Consider the following 27,962-nt stretch of genomic DNA (forward strand, 5'->3'; position numbering starts at 1 on the left):
AGTCAGGAAATCCTTGGCACAAAGTAGAGGTCAGTGTTACATGGGATCCAACAGGCTCAATCTTTTTACTGATACTTTCACCATGTCCTTGATGGGATCCACAAGTGCCTTGCTAGAGAGTGTACACTTCGCTCAGAAGTGCTTTCCTGGCTGTCTTTACCACAGTGAGATGCTGGTAGAAGGGACTGGCTTCTACCACATCAACATGCATACACCATGAACCGTCATCTTCATTTCCCCCTAAGATTCTGCAGCCATTTGCCATGGTAACTTCACTAAGTAAAGGGGAATCACCATTTGGGGTCTGGCCTTGAACTAATTCCTGAGAACCCAGAATGTCATTATTTTATGCCAGCTAGAATGGAGCTTTTGCAGGCCAGCTGATGGAAGGAGTTTTGGCCTGAACTGGCCTCACATTAGGAACAAAGTATTTTTCCAAAGTATGGTTAGAATAGATAGATATCTATAGCAAGCAGCAAAATACCTCCACTAGATTGGATGTTTGGATAAGGACTACTACAGTAGCAAGAGCAAACGCAAATTGCTGGAGCAGCAATCTCTACCAAATGTTAAGACCCTAGGTGAGTCACAGAAATCCTAAGTGCTATAGAAGACTTAAAAGTTGCAGGATAATGATGAGATAATCCATTTATATGTCTAAGTTTAGTGATGGCATAAAGTGAATGCTCAATAACTACTAGCATTAGCTAGTCTGATGCTTCCTATTACCCTCCATGCAAGCTACCAACTACACTAACACAAAAGACTACGTTTTTAAGATGTCAGTAGATTATAACAATGAAACATGTGGAGCCACAGATTTGCAGTTGCTTTTCCAGATGTACTCTCCTTCTTATAGATTAACTTAACCCCTGGTACCTGGAATATCACTATCAATGAGGCAAGTGCACGTTTTTACCCCTTTATGGTACACAATGACTACATGAAACAACTTCCCTTTCTCAAGACAGAAGCAGCCCCAGTAATAAGTCATTTTAACCTTTGCAATAATCTGGTTTATTAGGATTTTGTCTTACTGTTTTACAGGACATAACCTTGACAAAGCTGGGAGGCCTTGAAGAGCAGATACTATGTATCTTAGATGTACATGCTAGACATAAAATACAGTGGTCTGCTACCTCAGTCAGGTTTCTGAAAGTCAAAGGCTTTCGCATGTGAGGATATCCACTAAAGGACAAGTTGCTGCTTCTTCCCACCCCCATCCCAAAGGAGGAGTCATGCTTGCTGGGCTATTTTGGATTTTGGAGATAGCATATATCACATGTTGATGCCCTGCTTTGACTCATTTATCGAGTGATCTGAAAACAGAAGGCTCTCCAGCTGATCATAGCCATGGAGAAACTGGCATATGGGGCCATGTGTCTAGGTAAGGTTGAGCAGGAGAATCACATTAGAAAACCTTAAGATTTGGTAACAAGACCATGATCTTGTCAGTATACTCTGGTAGAGAATGTAAGTCTAACCATGGGACAATAGATAATGACTTCAACTAAGTATTAACAAGCCATAAATTTGGACATATCTAGCAAAACTCCACCACCAGCTGGAAGTGATGTGTACAGAACATTTGCCACACACCTACTCCCTTTAATAGGCACCTCTGACTTCCCGATGATTTCAACAGTTGACTGACAAAGCAAAATATCCAGCCTAGTATACAAATGGCTCTGAGACATGCTAGCCCATTTTGGAGGTAGATTGCTGTGGGATAATTGACTTAAGGAATGGTCCTGAATGAGAAATCCTTCTAATTTGAACTGGGGTCAGCCAGTTGCAGTAAGCCTATTTCTCCCTTGCTTATGGATGGTTTAAAAAGAAGCATGTGACAAGGGAAGTCTCCAGAGCTTTTGGGAAAGTTTTCCTCATTGATAAAAGGAGACACACAGAAAGAAACAGTCATCCTTTGTCCACTTGCCCTGGTGAAATCTCCATGTGGTATCCTGAAGTGGGGTAGCCATTTTGGTGTTACAAGGGGTGCCAGCCTAGGAGACAAAGCTCACACACACGCTTCAGTTGAAAGGTGTAAGGAGACTGAGAGTTTACCAATGCCCAAGTTGGTCCAAGGAAGTTCTGACCTGGGATCAGAACTGATGGGCTAGAATCACCGACTGGTAGAGTCATAAATATGTTCTGCTTTGTTGAAGGAGTTATAAAAAAAATATGAATCTAAATTCCCAAGATGAGGCCTTACTCTGCAGTTTGCCATGGTTCTCATTTTCCACACTGAGCTACTCCTTGACTACTTTAAGACACTCTGGGATCCCTAATCCAAACTCTAAAAGGCCACTGTTAATATAGGCTCCTACTACTATGCGCCAGTCCTTCATGTCCTATATTGCTATTTGAACTTATTTTTTTTGTTCTTATTTATAGACAGTGAATTTCTTGAGTGTAGAAACTAAATCTGTTTTTGGTCTCCGGCAAATCCCTGGAACCTAACGCATATTAGATGCTTAATAAGTATTTATTTAAAAAAGTAACAGATGTGATGATGAATGAATAGATGGATAGATAAGGGAGGTAAGACAAATTATTCATTTCCTGTCCATAATTACTTAGGAAAGGAGTCAGAAGAACTTGTTAAACATTTTCTCATCTCTTAACCCATTAAAAACCTGTTTTCTCCCCCAAGATCTGAGGTCTGCCTTCCTCTCTGCTGACACACTAGTCTCAGCAAAGAACTCACGTTGAATTCTTCTCTGAAGAGTTTGTTGTCATCGGCCATTCTCCGGTTAATCTCCTCTTCCAGCTTATCTACGGGCAGAGGTGGATACTTCCTATTGGTGCTTGGGGACCTGGCCAGAAGTGGCACGCTCTGGGGTTCTGCAATGCACAAGAGGGAAGGTTAGTCATATGTCCTGGGGACTAGCCCTTCTCTGGAAACTATTGTAAATTGGGGATTCTATCTCATGGGCCGAGCTTCCAAGAACTAGAGCTGCTCTCTTCAAGTTGTCTTCTTTTTAGGATATGGAAATCACTAATTTCTTATTTTTCTTTTCCATGAAGATTTCCCATGCCATTAAAGAGTTCCTTACCCACATCCTCAGTGCGGCCATTGGATAAGCGGAAGGAATTGGAATGGCTTCCAGCTTGCTTGTATTTCTTAAACCTAATGAGAAAATGTGAAAAACTAAGCACAGAGGCAGAAGAGACCAATCATTGGCTTTGTATTTCCAATTACCAATTTAGCCTTTCTAAATCTTCTTTACCAAATAAGTGGGATCTTTAAAAAAAATGTTTTTAACTGACCTCAGAGAGGAAGGGGGAGAGAAAGAGAAAGAGAAGGAGAGAGAGAGAGAGAGAGAGAGAGAGAGAGAGAGAGAGAGAGAGAGAGAGAGAGAGAGAGAGAGAGGAGAAAACATGTGATGAGAAAGAATCATTGATTGGCTGCCTCCTGCACACTCCTGATTGATGACTGAGCCTGCAACCCGGGCATGTGCCCTGACCAGGAATCGAACCTGGGACTCTTCAGTCTGAAGGCTGGAGCTCTATCTACTGAGCCAAACCAGCTAGGGTTAAACAGGCTCTTTTAAGAGATAGGTCCTGCACGTGCTAAGGCAGCTCCATTCCATGGTGCTCCTGCTCATCCTTAGCACACTAGAAAAGCAGCTGCCAACCTTTCAGACCTCCAGGACCACCAGTGATCACGGACCACTGGTTGGCGACCACTGCACTAGAATCCAACCCAGGTATCCCAAGAGTATATTCTAGCTTGTGTGACTCTGTGCAGCTACAGTTCCAGAACTCCCTGGAGATCATGCCAGGTGAAAAAAGGATGAGTGGGTAGAATATAATAGGGGGAAGGGAGTAGGTAAGAATATCCATATCAGCCCTAACTGGTTTGACTCAGTGCATAGAGCATCAGCCTGCGGACTGAAGGATCCTGGGTTCGATTCCGGTCAAGGGCATGTACCTTGGTTTCAGGCACATCCCCAGTGTGTGTGTGTGTGTGTGCGCGCGCGCAGGGGGCAGCTGATCAATGTTTCTAACTCTCTGTCCCTCTCCTTTCCTCTCTGTACAAAATCAATAAAATATACATATAAAAAGAATATCCATATCAAACAAAAATCCTGTTATTTTCCCAGTGCAACCAGGGAAAAGACCAGAATTTCAGACGGGGTGAGCACAGGTCTGGTCTCAAATCTCCTGCAGGATAGTGAATACACATGACAAATTATAGGGGTGTCCAACGTTCCCCTCTCTTTATATCTGCAGAACAGAAGGAGCACACAGAGCAGCCCAAGCCAAAGATAAGGGCAACGTTAAACCTAATTAGTCAGGGCAGTAGGAAGATAACAAACACACTTCCTTCTTCTCTCCCTTGGGTTCCCCTTTCTTGCTTTTGTTCCCTCTTTGAGTAGTATTATCTGGAAGACCTTGAAAGAAAGTCAGAAAGAGGAACCCTATAACTCACACAGGTTTAGTTCAGTATGCCAGGTAAGGAGTCCTAGAGGAGTTTGGGGACAAAGCCCCAGGTATAAATATTTTATATGCTTTATTATATAGAGACCAGGGGATTTTTAGGGGTTGCTTCAACAGGGCTAGATATGAAGATCTTAAACACCTATCAGTAATAATACAGACTGTGGCTTCTTCCCTCAACCTCCAAACCACCATCCTGGACTTCAGATTGCAGTAGAGTTGGGGGCTGGACTTGGATAGGTAGAAGCCAAGAGAAGGGGCTGGATTTTGAGGAACACTATGTAGCGCTTTTAAATAATTTCTAAGTAGAATTTTAATCTTAGGAGCACTATCCTGAGTCATTTCCCTCTATCTTCTTAATTATCCTTACCCTACTGTCTTCTGAGCTGTGTAGGCTTGAGCCCTGGGGTTACTGAAATAGAGTCCATGAGAACGGAGAAGCATTAGCTCACATGCTCACCTTAACATGTACAGAACTATGATAATAAAGACGATCACTAGCAGAGAGGACAGGGCCACCATCACTGCAATAATTGGTGTCTCATCTGAAATTGAGAAAAGAAAACATGTCATTACCACTGTATGCAATGGAGGACTCAGGTTGATTGCTCAGGGAAATACCCAGGAAGAAGGGCTCATTCAATGCTTCTGTAGAGACAGGGCATGGACAGAGTGAGAGAGACAGACAACACTTCATACTGTTACCCTTCTCTGCTTATCATACCTTTGTTTTCTGTCTCCCTGCATTTAAAAAATATTTTTATTGATTACAGAGGGGAAGAGAGAGGAAGAGAGAGAGAGAAATATCAATGATGAGAGAGAACCACTGACTGGTTGTTTCCTACTGGGGACCAAGTCCACAATCCGGACATATGCCCTTGACCAAAATCAAACCTAGACCCTTCAGTTTGCAGGCTGATGCTCTGTCCACTGAACAAAACCAGCTAGAGCTGTCTCCCTGCATTTGAATAAAAGTTCTTTGAAGGCATAGACTGTTTTGTTTATTGCTATAGAGCCTAAAACAGAGCTTAGTACATAAATAAATATTTGAAAGCATGAATACATCCAATCCTGATGGCAATCTAGGTATGAGGGTCAACAACATACTCTCTCCCAGCCTTAATAGGCTTCACATAGAGGAAGACAGGAGATAAAAGAATTTTCCTATCATAAACTCAGATTGTTTCTTGGCATAGAGAATACTGTTCCTTGATTGAGCACTATGTACCCAAAATGCTGGTACTCTTTTCTTCTACTTTCCACAGCCAGAATCCCAACTACAGCAAGATATGGCTTAGAGATATATTGGAAGGCAGGTTCTTGGATTTCCATTTCATAGGGCCTGGCTTCCCTTCCATCCAACACTTAGCCTTCTTTCTTATGGCAGCTAACCAGGTGCTGGCTCATCTTCCTCTACTCTCAAGCCCCTACCACCAACTACACAAAGTCTTGAGTTTGTAACTATCTTAATCATTTTCAATCCTACTAAAAGGGAGGACAAGTCCCTCCCATGTGAAAGTCAATCCTGTCACACATCTATTGCTGTTACCTCAAAAACTTGTCTTCTTGACCTCATTTTTTCTCCTCTAGACACCAACAACCCCATGCTTCACGGTTAACTTCTCACAATAGTTGTCTTATAAAACAGTCATTTTCTCTAATTCTTTACCTCTGGATAACACCTTAGCTTATTTTGTTCTTGACTCCTACCTCAGTGCTCCATTTAAACTGTTCATCAAGCGTAGCTGGTGTGGCTCAGTGGTTGAGCATAGACTGATGATGAAGCAGGAGATCAACTGTTCAATTCCCAATCATGGTACCTGCCTGGGTTGGGGGCTTGATCCCCTGTGGGGCCGTGCAGGAGGCAGCCAAGCAATGATTCTCTCTCATCACTGATGTTTCTATATCTCTCTTCCTCTCTGAAACCAATAAAAATGTATTTTAAAAATAAATAAATAAACTGCTCATCAAGAACACACAAATGGCATATTCCCCAATCCAATGGAAACATTCTCATTCACACCTGATTCAACCTCTTAGCAGCATTCATTAAAAAAAAAATTTATATAATAGACCAGCAATTGTATGCCAGCACTGTTCTAAACCATGGGGAAAGAAAAGTGAGGGGATACTGTTCATTAACAAGTAAACATAATTTCAGAAAGGGACAAGTGCTATGAAGAAAACAGTATGATTAATTCAAATGGTGGCAGAGTAAGTGGAAAGCACACTCACTTCCTCTCAGGATCAAATTGAAATTACAATTAAATTATAAAACAATAAACCTGATAACGAACTGAACTAGCTCAACAGAAGTCTTATAACCAAAGATTTACTGAAGCAGCCTGGCAGGAAGGGTGGAGTTGGGAAAAGGGCTGGTCGCACACCCATGTGTGGGGGCTGAGAATCTTGAGGGGTATCTCAGGTGCAAAGGTTCCCTCTAAGGAGGGAGGAGTCCAACCCCATGTGGGGCTCCCCAGCCTGGAGCACCGGAGCAGGGAAGAGATGCTCATATAATATCTGGCTGTGAAAGTTGGTGGAGATTCTGTCCACCAAGGAGAGATAGGAGTGTGCCAGAAACCCAGGCACCTTCTTAAAGGACCAAAGCACAAACTCTCATTTGTGGGCACTCACCCTGGGCTCCAGTGGAAGAAAGGCAGCTCAGAGGGTTGTGTGGCTTTGGGGAGAAGGCTAAAGGATCAGCTGCCAAGGTTCCTGTGCTGATTCCCTCACTGCATTGCCAACAGAAACCATCTTTCCTAGGTCAAGCACTCCCCTCCATATAGCATCAGACTAAGAAAATGCACTAGTCCCACTCTCCCAAGCTCCCCTTCCTCCACATAGCCAAAACTTGGTCTGTTTTAGCTTGATGAATTCTGCTGGCCTCACTGTGACCCCACCCACCCACCACAAAGATCCTCAGGCCCCTAGTAGGTGGCAACTGGCCTTATTGTGTACCCTGAGATTTCTGCTGAGTAGTCAGATCCAGTTCTGGTGCCAAGTCTTAATTTGTATCAACCTGGGGAACACCAATAGCCCCTACATTGTGATTCACTGAGAAGCTACCACACAACTTGCCTACCACCAGAGACTCGGTAATTTAGCCTAACAGGTAGCTGGTGGCAGATCTCAGGGTATCTTGGGCTTTTTGCTGACTTGTCCCTGAACTTGGTGCCCATAGAAGCCAGCCTTAGTATGCAATTTGCCCTCTCTCATGCATACCCATGCCCAGCAGAGGCAACCACAAACCCAAACCATGGATTGCTTTGTAGCTCCAAACATGTAGCCGAGGGCCAGGCACAGGCAGCCCCTGATACTCATCTGCACCGGAGTCCTTCTCAAAGAGGCCCCAGAACCAACACACCTGGTGACAGGCGCTTCAGACCACAAGTGGCATACCCAAAAGGAGCTCTTGGTAGGCACCAGACCCTGCAGGTGTGAATTCCATGTTGTGGGGTCAGGCCTCATACAGACAATAGAACATTGTGGTTGGTGTTGATTCTCATAGTCAGCCAATCTGAGATTCAATCCCACTCATGGACAGGCAAACTGCAAGACTCAACTACAAAAGGAGGGCTCACATGATCCACACAAGAAACATTCCCTGAGCACTTAGCACAGGCGATCAGGGAGACTGTGCCACTGAGCTCCACAAGGCACCAACTACATAAAGCCACAACACCAAGAATGGGAAACACAGCAGATATACCTAATACACAGAAACAACTACAGAGAGGCAGCCAAAATGGAGAGGGGGGAAAAAAAGCCTAAAAAAGCCTTATTTTTAAAAAAAAAGCGTAATGCCCAGTAAAAGAACTAAATGAAATGGAGGCAAGCAATCTACAAGATACAGAATTCAAAACAATGGTTATAAAAATGCTCAAAACACTTAGGGAAAGAATGAATGAATTTAGGAAGAACTTAAGCAAATATATATAGTAAACATAAAAAATGACACAGAAACCATAAAAAAGAACCAGCCATGATTGAAAAATGCAATATCTGAAGTGAAGAATATACTAAATGCAATCAATAACTTTAGGTAAAGCAGACAACTGAATCAGCAATTTGGAAGACAAGGTAGCAGAAAACATACAATCAGAGCAGCAAAAAGAGAATTTTTTTTTTTTTTAAATGAGGCTAGTTTGAGGAACTTCTGGAACATCAAGTAATAATATCTGCATCATTGGGTTCCAGATGGTATTGAAAGAGAGCAAGAGACTGAGAATCTATTTAAAGAAATAATGACTGAAAAATTCCCAAAACTGGTAAAGGAAAAAGACTCAAAAGTCCAGGAAGCTGAGAGAGTCCCAAACAAAATGAATCCAAAAAGGCCCACACCAGGATACATCATAATTAAAATGGCAAAGGTTAAAGACAAAGAGAGAATCTTAAAAACATCAAGAGAAAGATAGTTAGTTACCTACAAGAGATCTCCATAAGACCGCCAACTGATTTCTCAGCAGAAACATTTAAGGCCAGAAGAGACTGGGATGAAATATTCAAAATGATAAAAAGCAAGGACCTATAACAAAGACTACTCTACCCAGCAAGGCTATCATTTAAAATTTAAGAAGAAATAAAGAGATTCACAGACAAGAAAAAACTAAAGGAGTTTTCATTACCACCAAAACAATATTACACAAAAATGTTAAAGGGACTTCTTTAAGAAACGAAGAAAAAAAGAGATTGAACTAAATGCTCCAATTAGACATAGTACAGCTGAATGCGTAAGAAAATAACAGCCATATAAAGGATGGGGCAAAAGTCTATAGTTGTTTGTATGGAAAATAATACAATAATAAATAATATTCTAAGAGTAAACTCTACGTTTCACGTATTCACAACTATAAACCTACTTTTGCCCTACCTTGTATATGCTATTTACAACAGACCCACCTCAGAATGAAAGATATACACAGACTGAAAGTAAAAGGCTAGAAAAGGGTATTTCATGCAAATCAAAACAAAAGAAAAGGTTGGTTTGCAATACTTACATCAGACAAAACAGACTTTAAAATAAAGGCTGTAATAAGAGACAAAGAAAGACATTACCTAATGATAAAGGGATCAATTCAACAAGAACATAAAACCCTTGTAAACATTTATGTACCCAACAACATAGGAGCACATAAATATATAAAGCAAATACTGGCCCTGGCCAGGTAGCTTGGTCAGTAGGAACATCATCCTATACACCAAAAATTTCCAGGTTCGATTCTGTCAGGGCACATGTCTGGGTTACAGGTTTGATCCCTGGTTAGGGTGCACCTGGGAGGCAACTGACCATTAATTCTCTCTCACATTGATGTTTCCCTCTCCCTCTCTCTGCCCTCCCCACCCTCCCTTCCTCTCTTTCTAAAATCAATAAAAACGCCCTGGCCGGTTTGGCTCAGTGGATGGAGCGTCAGCTTGCAGACTCAAGGGTCCCAAGTTCGATTCCGATCAAGGGCATGTACCTTGGTTGTGGGCACATGCCCAGTGGGGAGTGTGCAGGAGGCAGCTGATCAATTTTTCTAACTATCCTTCTCCCTTCCTTTCTGTAAAAAATCAATAACATATTAAAGAAAAATAAAATAAAATCAATAAAAAGATATACTCGGGTGAGGATTAAATAAATAAATAAAGCAAATATTGAAGAATATAAAGGGGAGAGATCCAAAGTAAAAGCCACAGTAGGGGATTTTAATATTCTACTGACATAAATAAATAGTTCTTCCAGACAGAAAATCAATAAGGAAACAGTGGCCTTACATGATACTCTAAACCAGCTGGATTTAATTGATATTTTCAGATCATTTCACCCCAAAGCAACAGAATATACTTTCTTTTCAGATGTACATGAAACATTTTCCAGGATAGATCACATATTAGTATGCAAAACAAATCTCACTAAATTTAAGAACAATACAATCATATCAAGCACCGTAATAGTTTAAAATTAGAAATCCATTATAAGAAAAAAACTGAAAAACACGAACACATAGAGGCTAAATAATATTTACTAAAGATGAGTAAGTTAACAATGAAGTCAAAGGAAAATTTTCAAGAAATACCTGAGACAAATGAAAATGAAAACACAAAATCTATGAGACACAGTGAAAGCAGCCCTAAAGGGGAAATTCACAGAAGTGCAGGTCTACCTCAAGAAACAAAAAATATCAAGTAAACAATCATGCTATCTGATATCAAACTACTAATATACTACAAGGCTATAGTAGTCAAAACAGCATGGTACTAGCAAAAAACAAAAACAAAAAACAGACACATAAATCAATGGAAAAGAATAAAGAGCCCAGAAATAAACTCACACCTATATGGTCAAGTACTATTTGACAAAAGAGACAAGAACATGCAATAGGGTAAAGACAGTGTATTTAATAAATAGTATTTGAAACAGTGTACAGATAATATGCAAAAAATGAAATGAGACCACTTTCTTAAATTATGTAACAGATTAAAGATTTAAACTAAGACTCAAAACCAAAAAATTCATAGAAGAAAACAAGGTAGTAAAATCTCTGACATTTTTCTTAGCAATTTCCCCCCCCTGATTTATCTCCTCACAGGGAAATGAAATAAAACTAAAACAAAGAAACTGGACTACACCAAACTAAAAAGGTTTTGCAGAGCAAAGAAAACCATCAGTAAACCATCTACCAAATGAGAGAGGATATTTGCCAATGATAATTTAATAAGGGGTTAATATCCAAAATTTATAAACAACTCATACAACTGAACACCAAAAAAAACCCCACCAATTCAAAAATGGGCTGAGAACTTGAATGGACACTTTTCCAAAAAGGACATACAGATGTCGCCTTTCCCATTTACAATAGCTCAGTGGACAGAGCATCGGCCTGCAGAATGAAGGGTCCCAGATTCTATTCCAGTCAAAGGTACATGCCTGGTTGTGGGCTTGATCCCCAGTGGGTTTGTGCAGGAGGCAACCAATCAATGATTCTCTCACATCAATGATGTATCTCCCTCTCTGAAATAAAAAAAATAAATAAAAGGCCGAAACCGGTTTGGCTCAATTGATAGAGCGTCGGCTTGGGGACTGAAGGGACCCAGGTTCGATTCTGGTCAAGGGCATGTACCTTGGTTGCGGGCACATCCCCAGTAGGGGGTGTGCAAGAGGCAGCTGGTCGATGTTTCTCTCTCATCGATGTTTCTAACTATCTTTCTCTCTTCCTCTCTGTAAAAAATCAATAAAATATATTTAAAAAATAAAAAAAATAAAAAAAATAAAAGGACATACACATGCCTAATAGACATAGAAAAAGATACTCAATGTCACTAATCACCAGAGAAATGCAAATTCAAACCTCAATGAGATGTCAACTCACACCTGTCAGAATGGCTATCATCAATACATCAACAAACAATAAGTGTTGGCAAAAATGTGGAGAAAAGGGAACCTTCGAGCACTGTTGGTGGAAATGTAGCCACTATGGAAACCAGTATGGAGGGTCCTCAAAAATATTTAAAATGAAACTGCCTTATGGCCCAGCAATTCCACTTCTGGGTATTTATCCAAAGAAATCCAAAGCACTAATTCAAAAGAATATATACACTCCGATGTTCATTGCTGCATTATTTACATAGCCAAGATATGGAAGCAACCCAAATGCCCAATAGACAAGTGGATAAAAAGGTTGTGGTATATGTATACAATGGAATTTTACTCGGCAATAAAAAATAATGAAATCTTACCATTTGTGACAGCATGGATGGACCTAGAGCAGTGTTTCCCAAAGTGTGGTATGCGTACCCCCAGGGGTACGGGAAGAGTTTGGTGGGGGTATGCATTGAACTGGAGTTTGGTGGGGATATGCACTGCACCGTGCTTAGCTGCACCTAATTCTACGTTCTCATGAGTACAAGGGGTACTCAGCGTTACAAAAATTATAGAAGGGGTACACATATGTCAAAAGTTTGGGAAACACTGACCTAGAGGATATTATGCTAAGTGAAATAAGTTAAAGAAAGAGAAATTATTTCACTTACATGTGAACAAAATCAAAACAGACTCATACAGAGAACAGACTGATGGCTGTGTGTGTGGTTTGCAAGACTGGGTGATAAATGTGAAGGAAAGGATTAAGAAGTAAAAATTGGTAGTTAGAAAATAGTCCCAAGGGAATATAGTTAACAATACTATAACTATGTGTATAATGCCAAGTGGATACTGGAAATACTGGGGAGGAGGAAGCATTTTGTGAAGTATAAGATTGTCTGACCACTGTGCTCTATACCTGAAAATAATACTGAATGTAACCTGTAATTTTTTAAAAAATCAATAATTTAAAGAAAGAAAAGAATGGTAGGGAATCGCCGAAACCGGTTTGGCTCAGTGGATAGAGCATTAGCCTCCACGTACCTTGGTTGCGGACACATTCCCAGCAGGGGTGTGCAAGAGGCAGCTGATCGATGATTCTCTCTCACCCATGTTTCTAATTCTCTATCCCTCTCTCTTCCTCGGTAAAAAAAAAAAATCAATAATATATATAAAGAATGGTAGGGAATTAAGAAGGAGTGATGGATAAGAAGGGGTAGATTCAGCTATTTTAGAGTAGTTTGGGAAGGTCTTACAGATGCCAAAACATTGTTGAAGTAAAGAGTAATCAGTTCAATCTTATACTAGTGATAGATTAAGTAGAATGAAGATAGAGAAGTGAAATTGAATTTGACAAAATGGCAGCTACTGGTAAACTTTTTAAGATTGGTGAGGAAGCCTAAATGGAGTGAAATAAAGAGGGAAAGAGGAGAGAGTAAGATACCAATTCCTTATTTGAAGTGAGGAATTTTACCATAAAGGAATGCAGAGAAAAGGAGTAGCAGGTGAGGAAGATGTGGAGTGCAAAGCTGTGTTGTTTTTTTTAAAGAGATGGGAGATGACAATTTTCAACATTTCCTGGTATGTGCCTCTCATCTTAAAATGAGCATTCAAACTGGCTGACCACTCTCTCCTCTTTGAAAACTTTCCTCTTGGTTTCTACAACAGAGCACTCTTCTGATTTTCCTTCTATCTCTTGGCTGCTCCATCGTGTTTTCTTTGCTAGTTGTTCCTCTTCCAACACGAGATCTTATAAATGCCTGATTTCCTCAGGGCTCTGTCCTTGGCACTCTTCTCTATACTTTATGTAGTTGATCTGATCAGATTGTTGGCAGTGAGCAGAAATGATATGCTGGCAATCCCCACATGTGCACTGCTTGTTTAGACCTCTCTTCTGGGCCTATGTAACAATGCAAACTTTCTGTCTAAAACGTTTTCCTTACCATTCAATAAGCTAGTTCTGCCATCCACCCTGTTAAACAAGAAATGTGGGCCATTGTAATGAATGTGGATGCTTTTCTTCTATATTCAACTCAGCTGCAAGTAATATATTCTCAGGCTAAAACGAATGCCTCAAATTTCTTTGCCCTTTTTAAAAATTCTGTTGCGCTGAAACCGGTTTGGCTCAGTAGATAGAGCGTCGGCCTGCAGACCGAAAGGTCCTGGGTTCGATTCTGGTCAAGGGCATGTATGTTGGTTGTGGGCACATCCGCAGTGGGGGGTGTGCAAGAGGCAGCTGATCGATGTTTCTCTCTCATCCATGTTTTTAACTCTCTATCCCTCTCTCTTCCTCTCTGTAAAAAATCAATAAAATATATTTAAAAAAAATAAAAATTCTGTTGCCCTCACTAAAGTCTTATCCTCTCTTATCTGGATCACAGTAAGCCTCTGCCCCCTGCCAACCCATTCTACACAAAGCAGGCAGAGGGAACTCTAAGAAAGCAAATCAGATCACGTTCGTCTCATATGTAAAACCTTTGGATTCTTTCCCAAGCCTTTAGAGGAAATCTAATATCCTTACCCTGGCCCATAAAAACCTCCTCCATTCAGTCTCTGCTCACTCGGTCTCCCACCACTCTTTACTTGCTCACTAAACTTCAGCCACGGGAGTCCTTCCATGCTGAGTTCATCCCTTCCTTAGGCCTGTGCACATATTGTTCCTTCCTTCTGCTTTTACATAGCCCCCTTCCATTCTTTGCCAGGCCAACTCCTAGTCATCCAGTTCTCATTTTAAGTGTTTTTCTTCCCAGAGAGAGATTTTCTGTTTCCTAATACTAAATTAGGATCCTAAGTGTTTCTTATATCTAAAATCAGTTACTCTGTAGATTAAATGAGATTATCCATGTAAAATTCTTGGCACAGTAATTAGCACACATTATGTACTCAGTCAACGTTAGCTAGGATTTTCTTTATTATTCTCACAGAGCACTCTGTTATTTCCCTTGATATTACCTCTCACACTTTGTAATTATATATTTATTTGAGTTTAGTGACTAATGAGTGTCCCTTCTTTACACCATAAATTCTACAAGGGCAAAGATTACATACCTGCTTTGTTTCTCATGATATACCTTAAACCTAATACCAAATTTCACCCACAATTAGCAATAAACAAATACTGGACTACATACTGAGTGAATTGATAAAAGAATTAATGGTTGATATATCACTAAGTGTGTCTATTAAATGCCAATCACAGAGGATGTATACTGGTAATTAGAGATATCTAGCTCAAGATGGTTTGCTGAATCAATAATTTTACTTCTTTCTATTCATCAGCTTTATGTTGATGGGATAAAATGAGTTTATTCCCTGTCCTTGGATGTGCCTGGCACAAATTTAAAAATAATAAGTTTACTTATTTATCTTCCTAAAAGGACACTGAAATAATAAAAGAAATATAAACATACTAATGAACCAAAGCATATTGGGAAGGCAGCAAGGGTGGCCTCAGTAGATCAAACCTTTGAGGGGTGTTTATAAGACAAAACAGATGGAATTGAACTGCTGAAGAGATCAATCAGAGCCCAAGAACCTACAGTTGAAAGGCAAGTACTGGTTCTACCAGTCTGGGCCTGGAAATACCCTAGTGTTCAAGAGTCAACCAGGACTGGGGGTGAAAGTGAGCCTTGGGGTAGGAGGATGGCATTTAACCAAAGGCCTGCCAAAGCAGAGTCAGTACACCCACAAGCTGTGTAACAAGCTGTTGTGTCCCATCCTGACTCAGCTGGAAAAAGAGAGCTCTATCCAGAGTGGGGGGAGAGGAAGTTGTCACAGAGTGCTGATTGCTGCTGCTGCTGCTGCTTTTAAAAAATGCTTTATATATTTTAAACTTTTATTATGGAAACTTCCAAACTTACACAGGAGTAAAGTGAACACTATAATAAATCACTATATACTTATCACTTCAACATTATCACTATTATGCCAGTTTTTTACATCTATACTAAGGTCTCTCAACCTCTCACTAGTAATTCTCTGTTGTGTAGGGCTGTCATGGGCATTGTAGAATGCTTAAGAACACCTCTGGCCTTTACCTACTATAACCAATTGTGATGACCAAAAGTCACCTCTAGGCAATACCAATAGTCCTCTGGGGAAAAACTGTCCTGAGTTGAGAACCACTGTTCCATATCCATTCCACTGGGTTATTTTAAAGCAAATCTGAGACATATCATTGCAACTGTAATTACTTTAGTATGTATCACTAAGTGATAAGGATTATTTTTTCTTTTCTTCTTTTTTTTAATCCTCACTCCAGGATATTTTCTCGAGTGATTTTTAGACAGGAAGGAAGGGAGGAAGGGAGAAGGGAGAAGAGAGAGGGAGAAACCGATGTGAGAGACACATTGATTGGTTGCCTACAGCTCATGCCCCGACCAATCAGATCTGGAGAACAAACCTACAACTGAGGTATGTGCTCTTGATTGGGATTTGAACCAGAAACCCTTCAGTCCTCAGGACAATGCTCTAATCATTGAACAAACCAGCCAAGACAATAAAGATTCTTAACATAATCACAATACCATTATTCTATTTTAAAAAGCAACACAAGCCTGGTCTGTGTGGCTCAGTGGTTAAGCGTTGACTTATGAACCAGGAGGTCGCGGTTTGATTCCCAGTAAGGGCACATGCCTGGTTTGCAGGAAGGGGGCATGCACGAAGCAGCCAATCAATGACTCTCTCTCTCTCTCTCTCTCTTTCTTTCTCTCTCCCTCTCTCTTCCCCCTTCTCCCTCTTTCTCTCCTTCTCCCTCCCTCTCTAAAATCAATAAAAATATATATATATTTAAAAATCAACATGAATGTCTTAATATAATATTCAGTTACTATTTAAATATCCTTGATTGTATCATACACTTTTTTTTTTGGTTTGGTTAGAACTGACATCCAGAGAAGATCAATTCATTGCAATGATTGCTAGGGACACTAGGTTCACAGAAGGTTTCCTGGGTGGGCTCTGAAGACAGATAATTCTAGGCAGCCACAAGAGATGAAGAAGAGGAAAAGAGAAAGAAAGGTAGAGGATAACTGTGTCTAACTTCTTAAGCCATGACTGAACCCCTAAGTTTAGAATATGTCCCTGTTTGTTCTCCTGAAGGACGCCTACTGTGAGCACAATGCAGTTCTCAGTGCTTCAGAGCAAAACTTAACTAGAGCCCTTCAGGTGACATTCACAAAAATCAAGGAGAGCAATGGTAATCCTGGGAAGAAGTGATATGAAAAATAGAATAACTCTTTAAAAATAGCCCAGTTGGTGTGGCTCAGTAGTTGTATCAACCTATCAACAAGGACAGTGGTTGGCAAACTGCTGCTCGCGAGCCATATGCAGCTCTTTGGCTCCTTGAGTGTGGCTTTTCCACAAAATACAAGGTGTGGGCACGCACGTACAGTGTGATTAAAACTTTGTGGCCCATGCACAGAAGCTGGTTTTTGGCTCTCAAAAGAAATTACAATTGTTGTACTGTTGATACTTGGCTCTGTTAACTGAGTTTGCCGACCACTGAACTAGGAGGTCAGTTTGATTCCCAGTCAGGGCACATGCCCTGGTTGTGGGCTTGATCCCTAGTGAATGGTGTGTGGAGGACAGCCAATCAATGATTCTCTTTCATCACTGATATTAACAAGCTGACATGATTAAGATACAGTTGTTTCATTACCTGTTAAAACGCATCATAACTATTAGAATCTATAATCTACATTTAAAAAAACCTAATGAGTACTTGTCCCTGTTACTCTTTTCTATGAGATTAATATGAAAACAACTTTAGGGAAAGTAAACACGTAACAGTCACAAATGCACAACGTTACTACAAACTGTGAGCAAAGGAAACATAACAAGTATTGTACACTGTAAAAGGGTCAGACATAGGGTGAGTGGCTCACCTCTTCTGTCCGTTGTGTCAGAATTACCTGTGTTACAAGTAAAAAATAGAAACATTCATTCAAATTAAAACATTACTATTCAACCTAAGGTAAGACAAAATAAACTCGAGGAATACAGATACTTTATCTTTTATATATATTGGAGCTAGAATGAGGCACTCTCCAACACCTGGGAAATGAGATTTCCCAGATTCACTGAAATTTCAATCAGTGGTTTGTCCTTCTGAGCCTAAAAACAATGCAGCACCAATACTCATAAAAAGTACAAGAATATAGCCCTAGCTGGGTTTGGTCAGTGGTGCATCAGCTTGTGGACTGAAGGGTCTTGGGTTCCTTTCCTGGTCAAGGGCACATACCTGGGTAGTGGGTTCTCTCCCATCCCTGTTTGGGGCACATGCAGGAGGTAATCAATTGATGTGTCTCTCTCACATTAATGTTTCTCTCTCTATATATACATCTATCTATCTATCTATCTATCTATCTATCTATCCCCCCCCCCCTCTTTCTCCCTCTCTCTTTCTCCCCCTCTTCCCTGAAAAGCAATAGAAAAAATATCCTCAGGTGAGGATTAACAACAACAATGACAACAAAAACGTTCAAGAACATGAAGAGAAATACAAACAGTGGTATTAGAGGCCTTTGGTCTTTTAGGTCATTAAAATGCAACATCTCATAATTAAGTTAAAGATATGAAAAACCTAAATGATAATAGGTAATAAAATCTAGTTAATATAAACCAAATTCTATATACTAACAGAAAAACTTTTCAAAGGCTTATGAAATAGCCACAAACCCTTATAAATTCCCTACAGTAGAAATAATACAGACAATATACTGGTACTTTTATCACCCTATATAATAAAAGGCTAATATGCAAATAGACCGAATGGCAGAACAACCAAACAACTGGTCACTATGACATGTACTGACCACCAGGGGACACGCACGGAGCATGGCAGGCATCAGCCGCGTTGGGTTGGTGGAGCAGGTGCTGGGGGGGGAGGGGGGCGCACCAGACCAAGGCAAGGCAGGGCGCTGGTCACTCTCATTGGGATGAGCCTCTGGTGGTTACTGAAAAGTCTTTGTTCCCAAATGCCACAGTCCCGCCCAGCACTCACACTCGCTGCTGGTACCAGCACTACTTGCACCCGCTGCCAGCACCCAGAGCCAGCCCTGATCGCTCGGCGCTATCAGCAGGTGCAAGCAGTGGCTGCCAGCCCCAATTGTCCCTGAGGGCTTCTCCACCTCGCCCTGCTCCTGAGGGGTGAGCAGGGCAGCAGCCGCCGCTCACACCCACTGCCAGTGCTGGCCCCAATCCTCTGCGCTGTCAGTGGGCGTGAGCGGGGATGGAGCCATCAGCGTGTGGGAGTGGCAGTGGCAGGAGCAGGGCTGCTAGCTCCTGCCACCTCCCACAGTTCCTTTGAAAGTGCACAAATCCATGCACTAGGCCCCTAGTGATGTAATAAAACTAGAAATTAAAAGCCCTGTCTGGGTAGCTCAGTTGATTATAGGAAAATAAGTGGAACAACAAAATAATGTTTTTCTCTCTCTCTAAAAATCAATCAATAAAAAATTTTAAATAAATGAAACTAGAAATTAACAAGGAATCACTTAAAATTTTAAAACAAAACCAAATTGCAAAATACCTAAAAAATAACAATAGCCATGGCTAGTTTGTGTTAGTTAACAGAGCACTGACCCATGGACTGAAGGGTCCCAGGCTTGATTCTGATCAAGGGCACTTATTTCAGTTGTAGGCTTGATACCTGGCCCTGGTCAGGGCATGTGAGGGAGGCAACCAATCTATGTGTCTCTCTCACAACAACGTTTTTCTTTCTTTGTTTCTTCCCCTCCCTTCCACTCTGTCTAAAAATCAATGGGGAAAATATCCTCAGGTTAGAATTAACACAAACAAACAGTCTTGTGGCAAAATCTACCAACTCTCTCCTAATATCAATCTGTCTTTGGTATAGAACCCAATTAAAAAAAAAATCCTCACCTGAGGACATGCTGAGAGAGAGAGAGAGAGAGAGAGAGAGAGAGAGAGAGAGAGAGAGAGAGAGAGAACATTAATATGAAAGAACCATTAATCCAGCTGCCTTCCATAGGTGCCTCAATAGGAGATCGAACCCACAAACTGGGTATGTGCCTTGACTGGGTATCAAACAAACAACCTTTCAGTGAATAGGACAAGGTTCAAACAACTGAACCATACCAGCCAGGCCAGAACCCATTTTTGTTTTTTCAGCTGAGCACAAAGCTATATCTAGCTAAAAACTACATTTTTAGGACTCCTTTGTGCTAGGTGTAGTCATATAAGGAATTCAGCCAGTAGGATGTGTGAAACTGATGAAGGCAATATCTGGTCACATCCCTTGCAAAAAAAATTTGTGTTCCCTCTGCCTCTGTTTACCCTTTCCAGGGGCTGAAACCAGAACCCAATGATGAGAGCCATCTTTAACCAAACAAATGAGGGATATTTTGTTGGGATGACAGGGCCACAAGAATACAGGAACTTGGTCCTAGACAAGGAAGGAAAGTCCTCTATCTACCTCTAGAATGTGATAGGGGAAAGATACTTTTGTCTTAATTTAAGTCACTTAATTTTGCTGTGCCTTTGTCAAAGTAGTTTAGACTGCACCCTAACTTATACAACTAGTTATAAGAACATTTACAGGATATGGTTAAAGCTATACTCATAAAAAAATTCACTGAATTAAATATATTAAGCATTCAATTCAGAAAGACAGAAAAAGTACAAAATAAATCTAAGAAAAGTAGAAAAAAATAAGAATAAAAAAAGAAATTAATAAAAAGTGAAAAAGACAGAACTAATAAATATATAATAGCAGGTTCTTTGGAAGAAAAAAAAACAATGAGTCACGAAACAGATAATGGTTAGCCAATCTAAGCAAGACAAAAAAAACCCCATAAATATATAAAATATTCATAGCTACATAAGAAATTGATCTTAAGAGATGACTTTTCCTCAAATCCATTCAAATAATTTTGAAAACATGAATGAAATAGTTTTCTAGATAAACTTCAATTCTTTCCATGAAACAAAACAAAATACTGACAACTAATGTAGCACAAATATAAAGGAAACACAAAGATCAATTTCATTTGGAAATAACTTATGAATATCAATGAAAAAAATCCCAAATAAAATAATTATCAAACACATTAGAACAATTCATTGAAAAAAAAAATACAACAACCAAATTCAGTTATTTTTGTAGGAATGTAAAGAGTTCAAAAATAAAAAATCTGTTAGTATGATTCATCATAGCATGATAAAAATAAAAAAATCATATAGACCTTGCTCATTAAGGTTGAACAGATAATTGGCAAAATTTAACACCCATTTGTGACATAAGTGCTCTTTGAAACAGGAATAAAATGACAAATCCCGAATATGATAAATTTTAAATTAAAAATTTTTCTGAATTGGTAATGATAATTTCTGCAATGCAGAAAAGCTAGATGACCAACTAGGGGCAATATTTGTAGTTTTATCACAGGTTAACAAAGGGCTCATTTCCCTAACATTAAAAAGCTTCTAGTCAGAAAAGCCATGAGTCAGAAAAGCCATGTTTAATGGAAAACCACAGACAGCATCCTTCTTAGAGTCAGTATAAGACAAGGCTGCCTGCTTTTGTTATCTAACTTTGTTCTGGAGATATTTACCAATTTTTTGTTTTGTTTTGTTAATCTTCACCTGAAGATATTTTTCCCATTGCTTTTCAGAGGTGGGGAAGGGATATATATATATATATATATATATATATATATATCCATCCATCCCAACCAACGGAGACACACTGGCCAAGGCTCAGTATAGCTTTAATTTGCATTTACTGAGTAGGGTTGAACATCTTTTCAAATTTGAAAGGATCATTTATATTTCCTTTTCTGAGAACTTCCTGTTGATATGGTTTGCCTAGGCAGGGCTGAAGCCCTGAACAAACTGGCACTGCAACTCAAACGTTTCTCTGAGATCATCTCTAACTCCACCCCTGGACACAGGTCTCCCACTCCATATCTAACTGCCGAGACATCCAGACCCACTTTATTTCCCATGGTCTCCACAGATTACTCTTTTCAGGGATAATGCTATTACTCACCTCTGTATACCTGCACCTTCATCTCCTGCATAATCATTTAGCTGCCCTCTTTCTCTTATATTTTCAACATTCTTCTCTCTCTCCCTTTAAACATGATTAAACCTCCCCAATCTAACCAGGAACCCATGCAAAGCAGGACATCCTCCAGACTCTTTCTGTTTTCCTCTTAATCCTGTATTAATCAGACATTGCTGAGCATTCCCTATATCTAGATTTCATTACTTTGGGCAATTTTACTTATTTTAAGAAATTTTATGGCTAGAAAACACACAAAAAAATGATAAAGGGTGAATAAACTAAAATAGCAAAAGAAAAAACAAATAGAAACCATCTCTAGTACCTGAAGGAGGGAAAGTTTCTGGAGTGGTTGCTGCAGTGCTGGAATTTCCTTCCCAAGATTCTGTTCTGACATCTGTGAACAGGTTATCTGGAAGCCATGTTCCATTTGGTGAAATTGTAGTAACTACAAAATTGGTGCTTGCTATTCTTGTGGTCCCATTCTCAGAATCTGAAGTATTGACAGTGGTTACATAGGTAGGTCCCAGAGTTAGATTTGGGCTGAAAGTTGGTGTCACAGGAAAAGTTAGTGAAGAAGTAGGTTTTGAAGTTTTGATCTCTTCTTTTACTGACCCTGCTACCGATGCTTCATTAGTTCTTGTAGGTGAAGCTATAAACATCAAGAAAATAAGGAAACATCACATGAAGAATGTGATAGCTTAAAAGCTAATAGCACAAAGTATCAAGTTCTCAAACACCTGGACACCAATCAAAGAGTGAATAAAATAAACAAGAGTGTGGGCATGCGCGTGCGCACATACGTACACACACACACACAGACACACTTTATCTAGTGCTGGACTCTTTCTACCAGCCCCTACTAGTTCAATGAAGGAAGAAACTAAATTATTTACTTAGTTCCTCAGAATTAATATATAGGGTCTTAAATAACTTCTTTTTTGTACTTTTCAGGAATGAATACATTACCTTTTTATTTACTTAAACAAATATGTATATGGTATATGTCATAGTATATAATATGGAATATACCACAATGATGAGTATTCACTTGGAGATGTCCAAAGACACTTATTTTACCATTACTTTTAAGAAAAACTAAAATTTTTAAAACAAAATTCTACTCTGAATACAGCCTTATTAAATGACAATTTACCTGTGGTTGCATTGTTGGCACTGACATGTATCAGACTACTGACAAGTAGAGTAAGAATGACCAAGGAATCCATGCTGACCTGGAAAATAAGAGAACCATGTTAGATAAAATTCTATATTATTGTAACTATGTTCAAATACTCACCAAAGGAGTATTTTGGGTAAAATCTTCCCAGCTATTAAAATGTGCACACAGGACCAATGATTTATTAGGAATCTGATATGTACATTTTCCAGGAATCCAACTACTAAATTGAATCTTCATACACATATAAATAAGACTTAATAAGAACAAACTTTTTTAAGCAGTGATTTCAACTTTAGTTGCACTTTAGAATTATCCCAAAGAACTTTTAAAAAAAAACCCATGTTAGACTGCATCTCTGGGGATGAGAGCTAGGTAGCTGTCCTTTGAAAAGGTAATTTCTATGTGCAGTTTTAGCATCTTCAGAATAAGAAATATGAAAATGGTAGGTTGACCGCATAGCACCCTTCGAAGCAGATATTATACAGCTGTCCTCAACCTTAATTCCACCTCAAACCATATCAAAGGGCTGTGGCACATTTCTACAACTAATAGTGGCTCATTCATCTATTCAGATTTCTGTGCCCTACACTGAGGGAAACAACTGCAGAGCAATACAATCATAGGTACTATCTTCATGGGCCTCACAGTCTAGAAAGTAATTCAATATGGTAGTGCCTCTCCTGAGGAAGGGTAGGGACAAGCAGAAGGTTAATATATATCCCAGGAGTTGCCTCTGGTACCAGCAACATTACCTAAAAGGGAAATGGGGCCAGCAAGTGGCCTTTCCAAGGTGCAGTCATACAAGATTTGACCATATTCCCATTCTTCCCATCTGACCATAATCCAAAACTGGGAAAATATACAATTCCCTTCATAGGATTAGGAAACAGATCGGAAGGCTGATTATAGTATATTTATATGTCTATTCTTGATAAATCAATATGAAATGATTTTTTTTGGAAAATATGTATTTTGGGAGAGGGGGTTAGACCATTGCCTCATTTCATAGATCAAAATAAAATTCAGCTGAAGAATTAAATGTTTGAATGTACATTTTAAAAGGGAATAAATATTTATGTGAGCTCAGTATGAGGAAGAAAAACATAAAGGCAACATAAGAAAACACAAAGGTTAAAAATGGAATACCTAACAATAGAAAAAAAACCACCCAGATGATTCTAAATATAAAAGAAATAAATTAAAAATAATGTTCATTAAAAGGAAGACTTAATAATGTCATTCTTTCAATTTTGGTCTATAGATTCAATACAATCTCAATCTCCTAGCAAGTTATTTTATAGATACTGACCAGCTTACTCTAAAGTTTATAATAGAGAAAGGCAAAAAACTAAGAATAGTCAAATCAGTACTGAAGAACAAAGCTAGAGAACTAACACTATCATACTTACTATAACGCAATAGTAATCAAGACAGTGTGGTCTGGTGAAAGAACAGACAAATAGGAGGGTGGAACAGAAAAGAGAGCCAAGACACAGACCAACATAGTCAATTGATCTTTGACAAAGGAGCAAAAGCAATACAATGGAGCAATAAACTGTACTAGAACAAATGGTCATACAATGTCAAAGAATAACAAATCTAGACAGAGACCTTACACTCTTCACAAAAATTAATTTAAAATGGATCATAGACCTAAATATAAACGTAAAACTACAAAACCTAGAAGATAACATAGGAGAAAATCTACACGACCTTGGGTATGGTGATGACTTTGTAGATACCACACCCATGAAAGAAATAATCAGCTAGACTTCACTAAAATTTAAAACTTCTGCTCCGCAAAAGGCAATGTCAAGAGAATGAGAAGCCATAGATAAGTAGAAAATATTTGCAAAAGACACTTCTAAAGGATTGTTACCCAAAATATACAAAAAACTCTTAAAACTCAATAAGAAAACTATTAACGCAATTTAAAAAATGGTCAAGCCCTGGTCAGTGTGGCTCAGTTCGTTGAGCATGATTCCATATACCTAAAGGTTGCTCATTCGATTCCCAGTCAAGGCACATGCCTGGGTTGCAGGCTCAGTCCCCAGTGGAGGGCGTGTGGAGGCAGCCAATCAATGTTTTTCTCTCTCTCGAGGATGTTTGTTTCTCTCTCTCCCTTTCCCATCCTCTCTCTCTTTGTAAAATCAATAAAAACACACACACACACACACACACACACACACACACACACACACACATATATATATATATATATATATATATATATATATATATATATATATATATATTTTTTTTTAAATGGTCAAAAGGCCTGAATAGAAACCTCATCAAGGAAGATTTAGGTGGCAAGTAAGCATATGAAATGATGTTCAGCAACATATGTCATTAGGAAATTACAAATTGAAACATGAGATACCACTCACCACACACCTATCAGAATGGCCAAGATCCAAAACACCAACACCAAATCCTGGTGAGGATGTGGAGCAACAGGAACTCTCATTCATTGCTAGTGAAAATGCAAAGTGGTACACACACTTTGGAAGACAGTTTGGTGGTTTCATATAAAAACGCTTACCATAAGGAGAATCCTTAAAAGCATATATTACCAAGTGAAAGGAACCAATCTGAAAAAGCTACATACTGTATAATACTCTTGAGAAGGCAAAACTATGGAGACACTAAGATTAGTGGGTGTAGAGTTAGGAAAGAGGAAGAGAATGAATACATGGCATACAGGACTTTAAGGGCAGCCAAACTATTCTATATGATGATATAATTGGGGATACATATTATTATACAGTTGACCAAACCCATAGAATTTACAACACCAAAACTGAAGCTTAATGTAAACTATGGATTTTGGTTGATAACGATGGGTCAAAATGTAGGTTCCACAAGGATCACTGTGGCAGATGTCAATAGTGGGGGAGGCTGTGCATGTTTAGGGAAGGGGGTATTTGGGAGCTCTATAATTTCTGCTCCATTTTGCTGTGAACCTAAAACTAACCTAAAAATAGTCTTAAAAAAAAAAAAAAGAAATAAAGTGGGGGAAATTGTCACAAGTAAGAGAAAGATTAAAATAAGATATATCAATATGAAAAACATTAAAAACCCAACTTTGAAAAACCTGGAAAACCTAAACAGATAATTTACAGAAGAGAAAAACAAACTAAGGAAATACATGAAAAGTGCTTACCATCCCCACTAATCAAAGGAATATGAGATAACATTTTTATTTTCCAAATCAGAAAAGATCATTTAAAATATTCAGTGCTGGTGTAGGGGTTCACAAGAAGCCTCCCCAAAATGTGCCACTTTGGCACGTGAAGTATTTTGAGCTGAAGGCAATCAAGACCCTGCAAGCACACCAGAATTTAAATCAGGGGCCTTGCCCATAATAAGAGTTATCACCAGAAAAAAAACCCAACGTTTTGACCCATCTATATGGCAAGGCAAACTACTAATTACTGAACATCTACTCTCCTTATCATTTTGCAATGACATTTCTCCTCTCTGAAATCTCAAGGTACCTTACTCATCCTTAGCTCAAGATATCATATATCTAATTTTCTCTTTCTGTCTTTGAAGCTCTCATGTGGGATCTCTGACTCTCTCATGTACTAGTATGTGAATTTCCCATGCATACACATGTAATCAAATTTGGTTATTTTCTCTTATTAATCTGTATCAGATAAATTTAGTTATGAGACCAGTAGAAAGAACCTGGGTTAGAGTAAAGTTTCTTTTTCCCTTAAACTTGCAAGAGTCACAAAAAAGAATACAAATACTGGTGGGAATGCAAACTAACAAATTTCTTACCAGAAAGATTATACAAGAATCTTAAAAATTGTTTTCTGATCCATTTTCAAGGTTCTATTCTGAAGTGAATATAAATAAACTATAACTCAGACTAACATGATTTAGAGTCCAGCCAGCATGGCTCAGTGGTTGAGCGCTGACCTATGAACCAAGAGGTTGCAGGCTTGATTCCGAGTGTGGGGCATGCAGGAGGCAGCCAATCAATGATTCTCTCTCATCATTGATGTTTCTATCTCTCTCTCTCCTTCCTCTCTCTTCCTCTCTGCAAATAATACATATATACACATACATACATACACACACACACACACACACACACACACACACACACACACATATAATGATATAGAGATAGTCATTAAGTGGAAAAGAAGAAACAATCCAAACACCCCACTAGGGAAAACAAGGAAAAGATGAAATAAATATTATGTTGTTATTCAAGATAATACATTATTATGACTCAAAATGCTGCATTCAAAGAGTTTAAGAAAGTGGAACAAATCATTTGTTTTTCTTAAATCCTCACCCAAGGCTAAGTTTTTATTAGTTTTTTCAGGAGAGAGAGAAAAAGAAGAAAGCATTGACTGGTTTCCTCTGGTACAACCCCGACCAGAATTCCAACACCCAACCTAGGCATGTGCCCTGAACAGGAATCAAACCAGCAACCTTCTGGTATATGGGACAATGCTCCAACCAACTGGACCAACCGGCCAAGGCAAGCCCTTCATTTTTTAAGCTTAAAAAAAAAGGGGGGGGGGGGGGGGCAGCCCTGGCCAGTGTGGTTCAGTGGTTGGAGCACCAGCCTGTGGTCTCAGGTTCTGGTCAAGGGCACATACCTGGGATGCAGGTTCAATCCCAGCCCCAGTCAGGGCATATGCAGGAGGCAATAAATCAGTGTCTCTCTCACATTGATGTTTTTCTCCCTCCCTCCCTCCCTCCTTCCCTCCCACTTTCTCTAAAAATCAATGGAAAAATTATCCTTGGATGATGATTAACAAAAAAAACCACAAAAAACAAAAAAAAAACAGATCAAGACTAAATATACCATATGATCTCAACTAAATTTATAAATGTATACTGAGTGGCCAGATTATTATGATCTCTGAACACATAATAATCTGGCCACTCAGTATATATATTAGAGGCCTGGTGCATGAATTCATGCATAGGTGGGTTCCAGA

At 39.3% G+C, this 27,962-nt stretch overlaps 1 protein-coding gene across 4 annotated transcripts in view; it reads right to left on the bottom strand.

Moving 5' to 3' along the window:
* PTPRA (protein tyrosine phosphatase receptor type A) overlaps positions 1 to 27,962 on the bottom strand; it is a 108,929-nt gene that overhangs the window by 29,142 nt on the left and 51,825 nt on the right. For 2 of the 4 annotated variants that reach the window (XM_084886880.1, XM_084886878.1), the window contains 6 exons: positions 22,966 to 23,044; positions 22,135 to 22,461; positions 17,668 to 17,694; positions 4,904 to 4,988; positions 3,057 to 3,130; positions 2,708 to 2,844 (listed from right to left, as the gene is read on the bottom strand). In XM_084886880.1, the coding sequence (XP_084743006.1) occupies positions 2,708 to 2,844; positions 3,057 to 3,130; positions 4,904 to 4,988; positions 17,668 to 17,694; positions 22,135 to 22,461; positions 22,966 to 23,038 (723 nt within the window). In that variant the 5' untranslated portion in view covers positions 23,039 to 23,044. The remainder of the gene's footprint in view (positions 1 to 2,707; positions 2,845 to 3,056; positions 3,131 to 4,903; positions 4,989 to 17,667; positions 17,695 to 22,134; positions 22,462 to 22,965; positions 23,045 to 27,962) is intronic. The other 2 variants (XM_084886881.1, XM_084886879.1) reach the window with 1 other exon arrangement.

The sequence above is a fragment of the Pipistrellus hanaki genome (assembly GCF_964339955.1).
Source record: "Pipistrellus hanaki genome assembly, chromosome: 6".
NCBI lineage: Eukaryota > Metazoa > Chordata > Mammalia > Chiroptera > Vespertilionidae > Pipistrellus > Pipistrellus hanaki.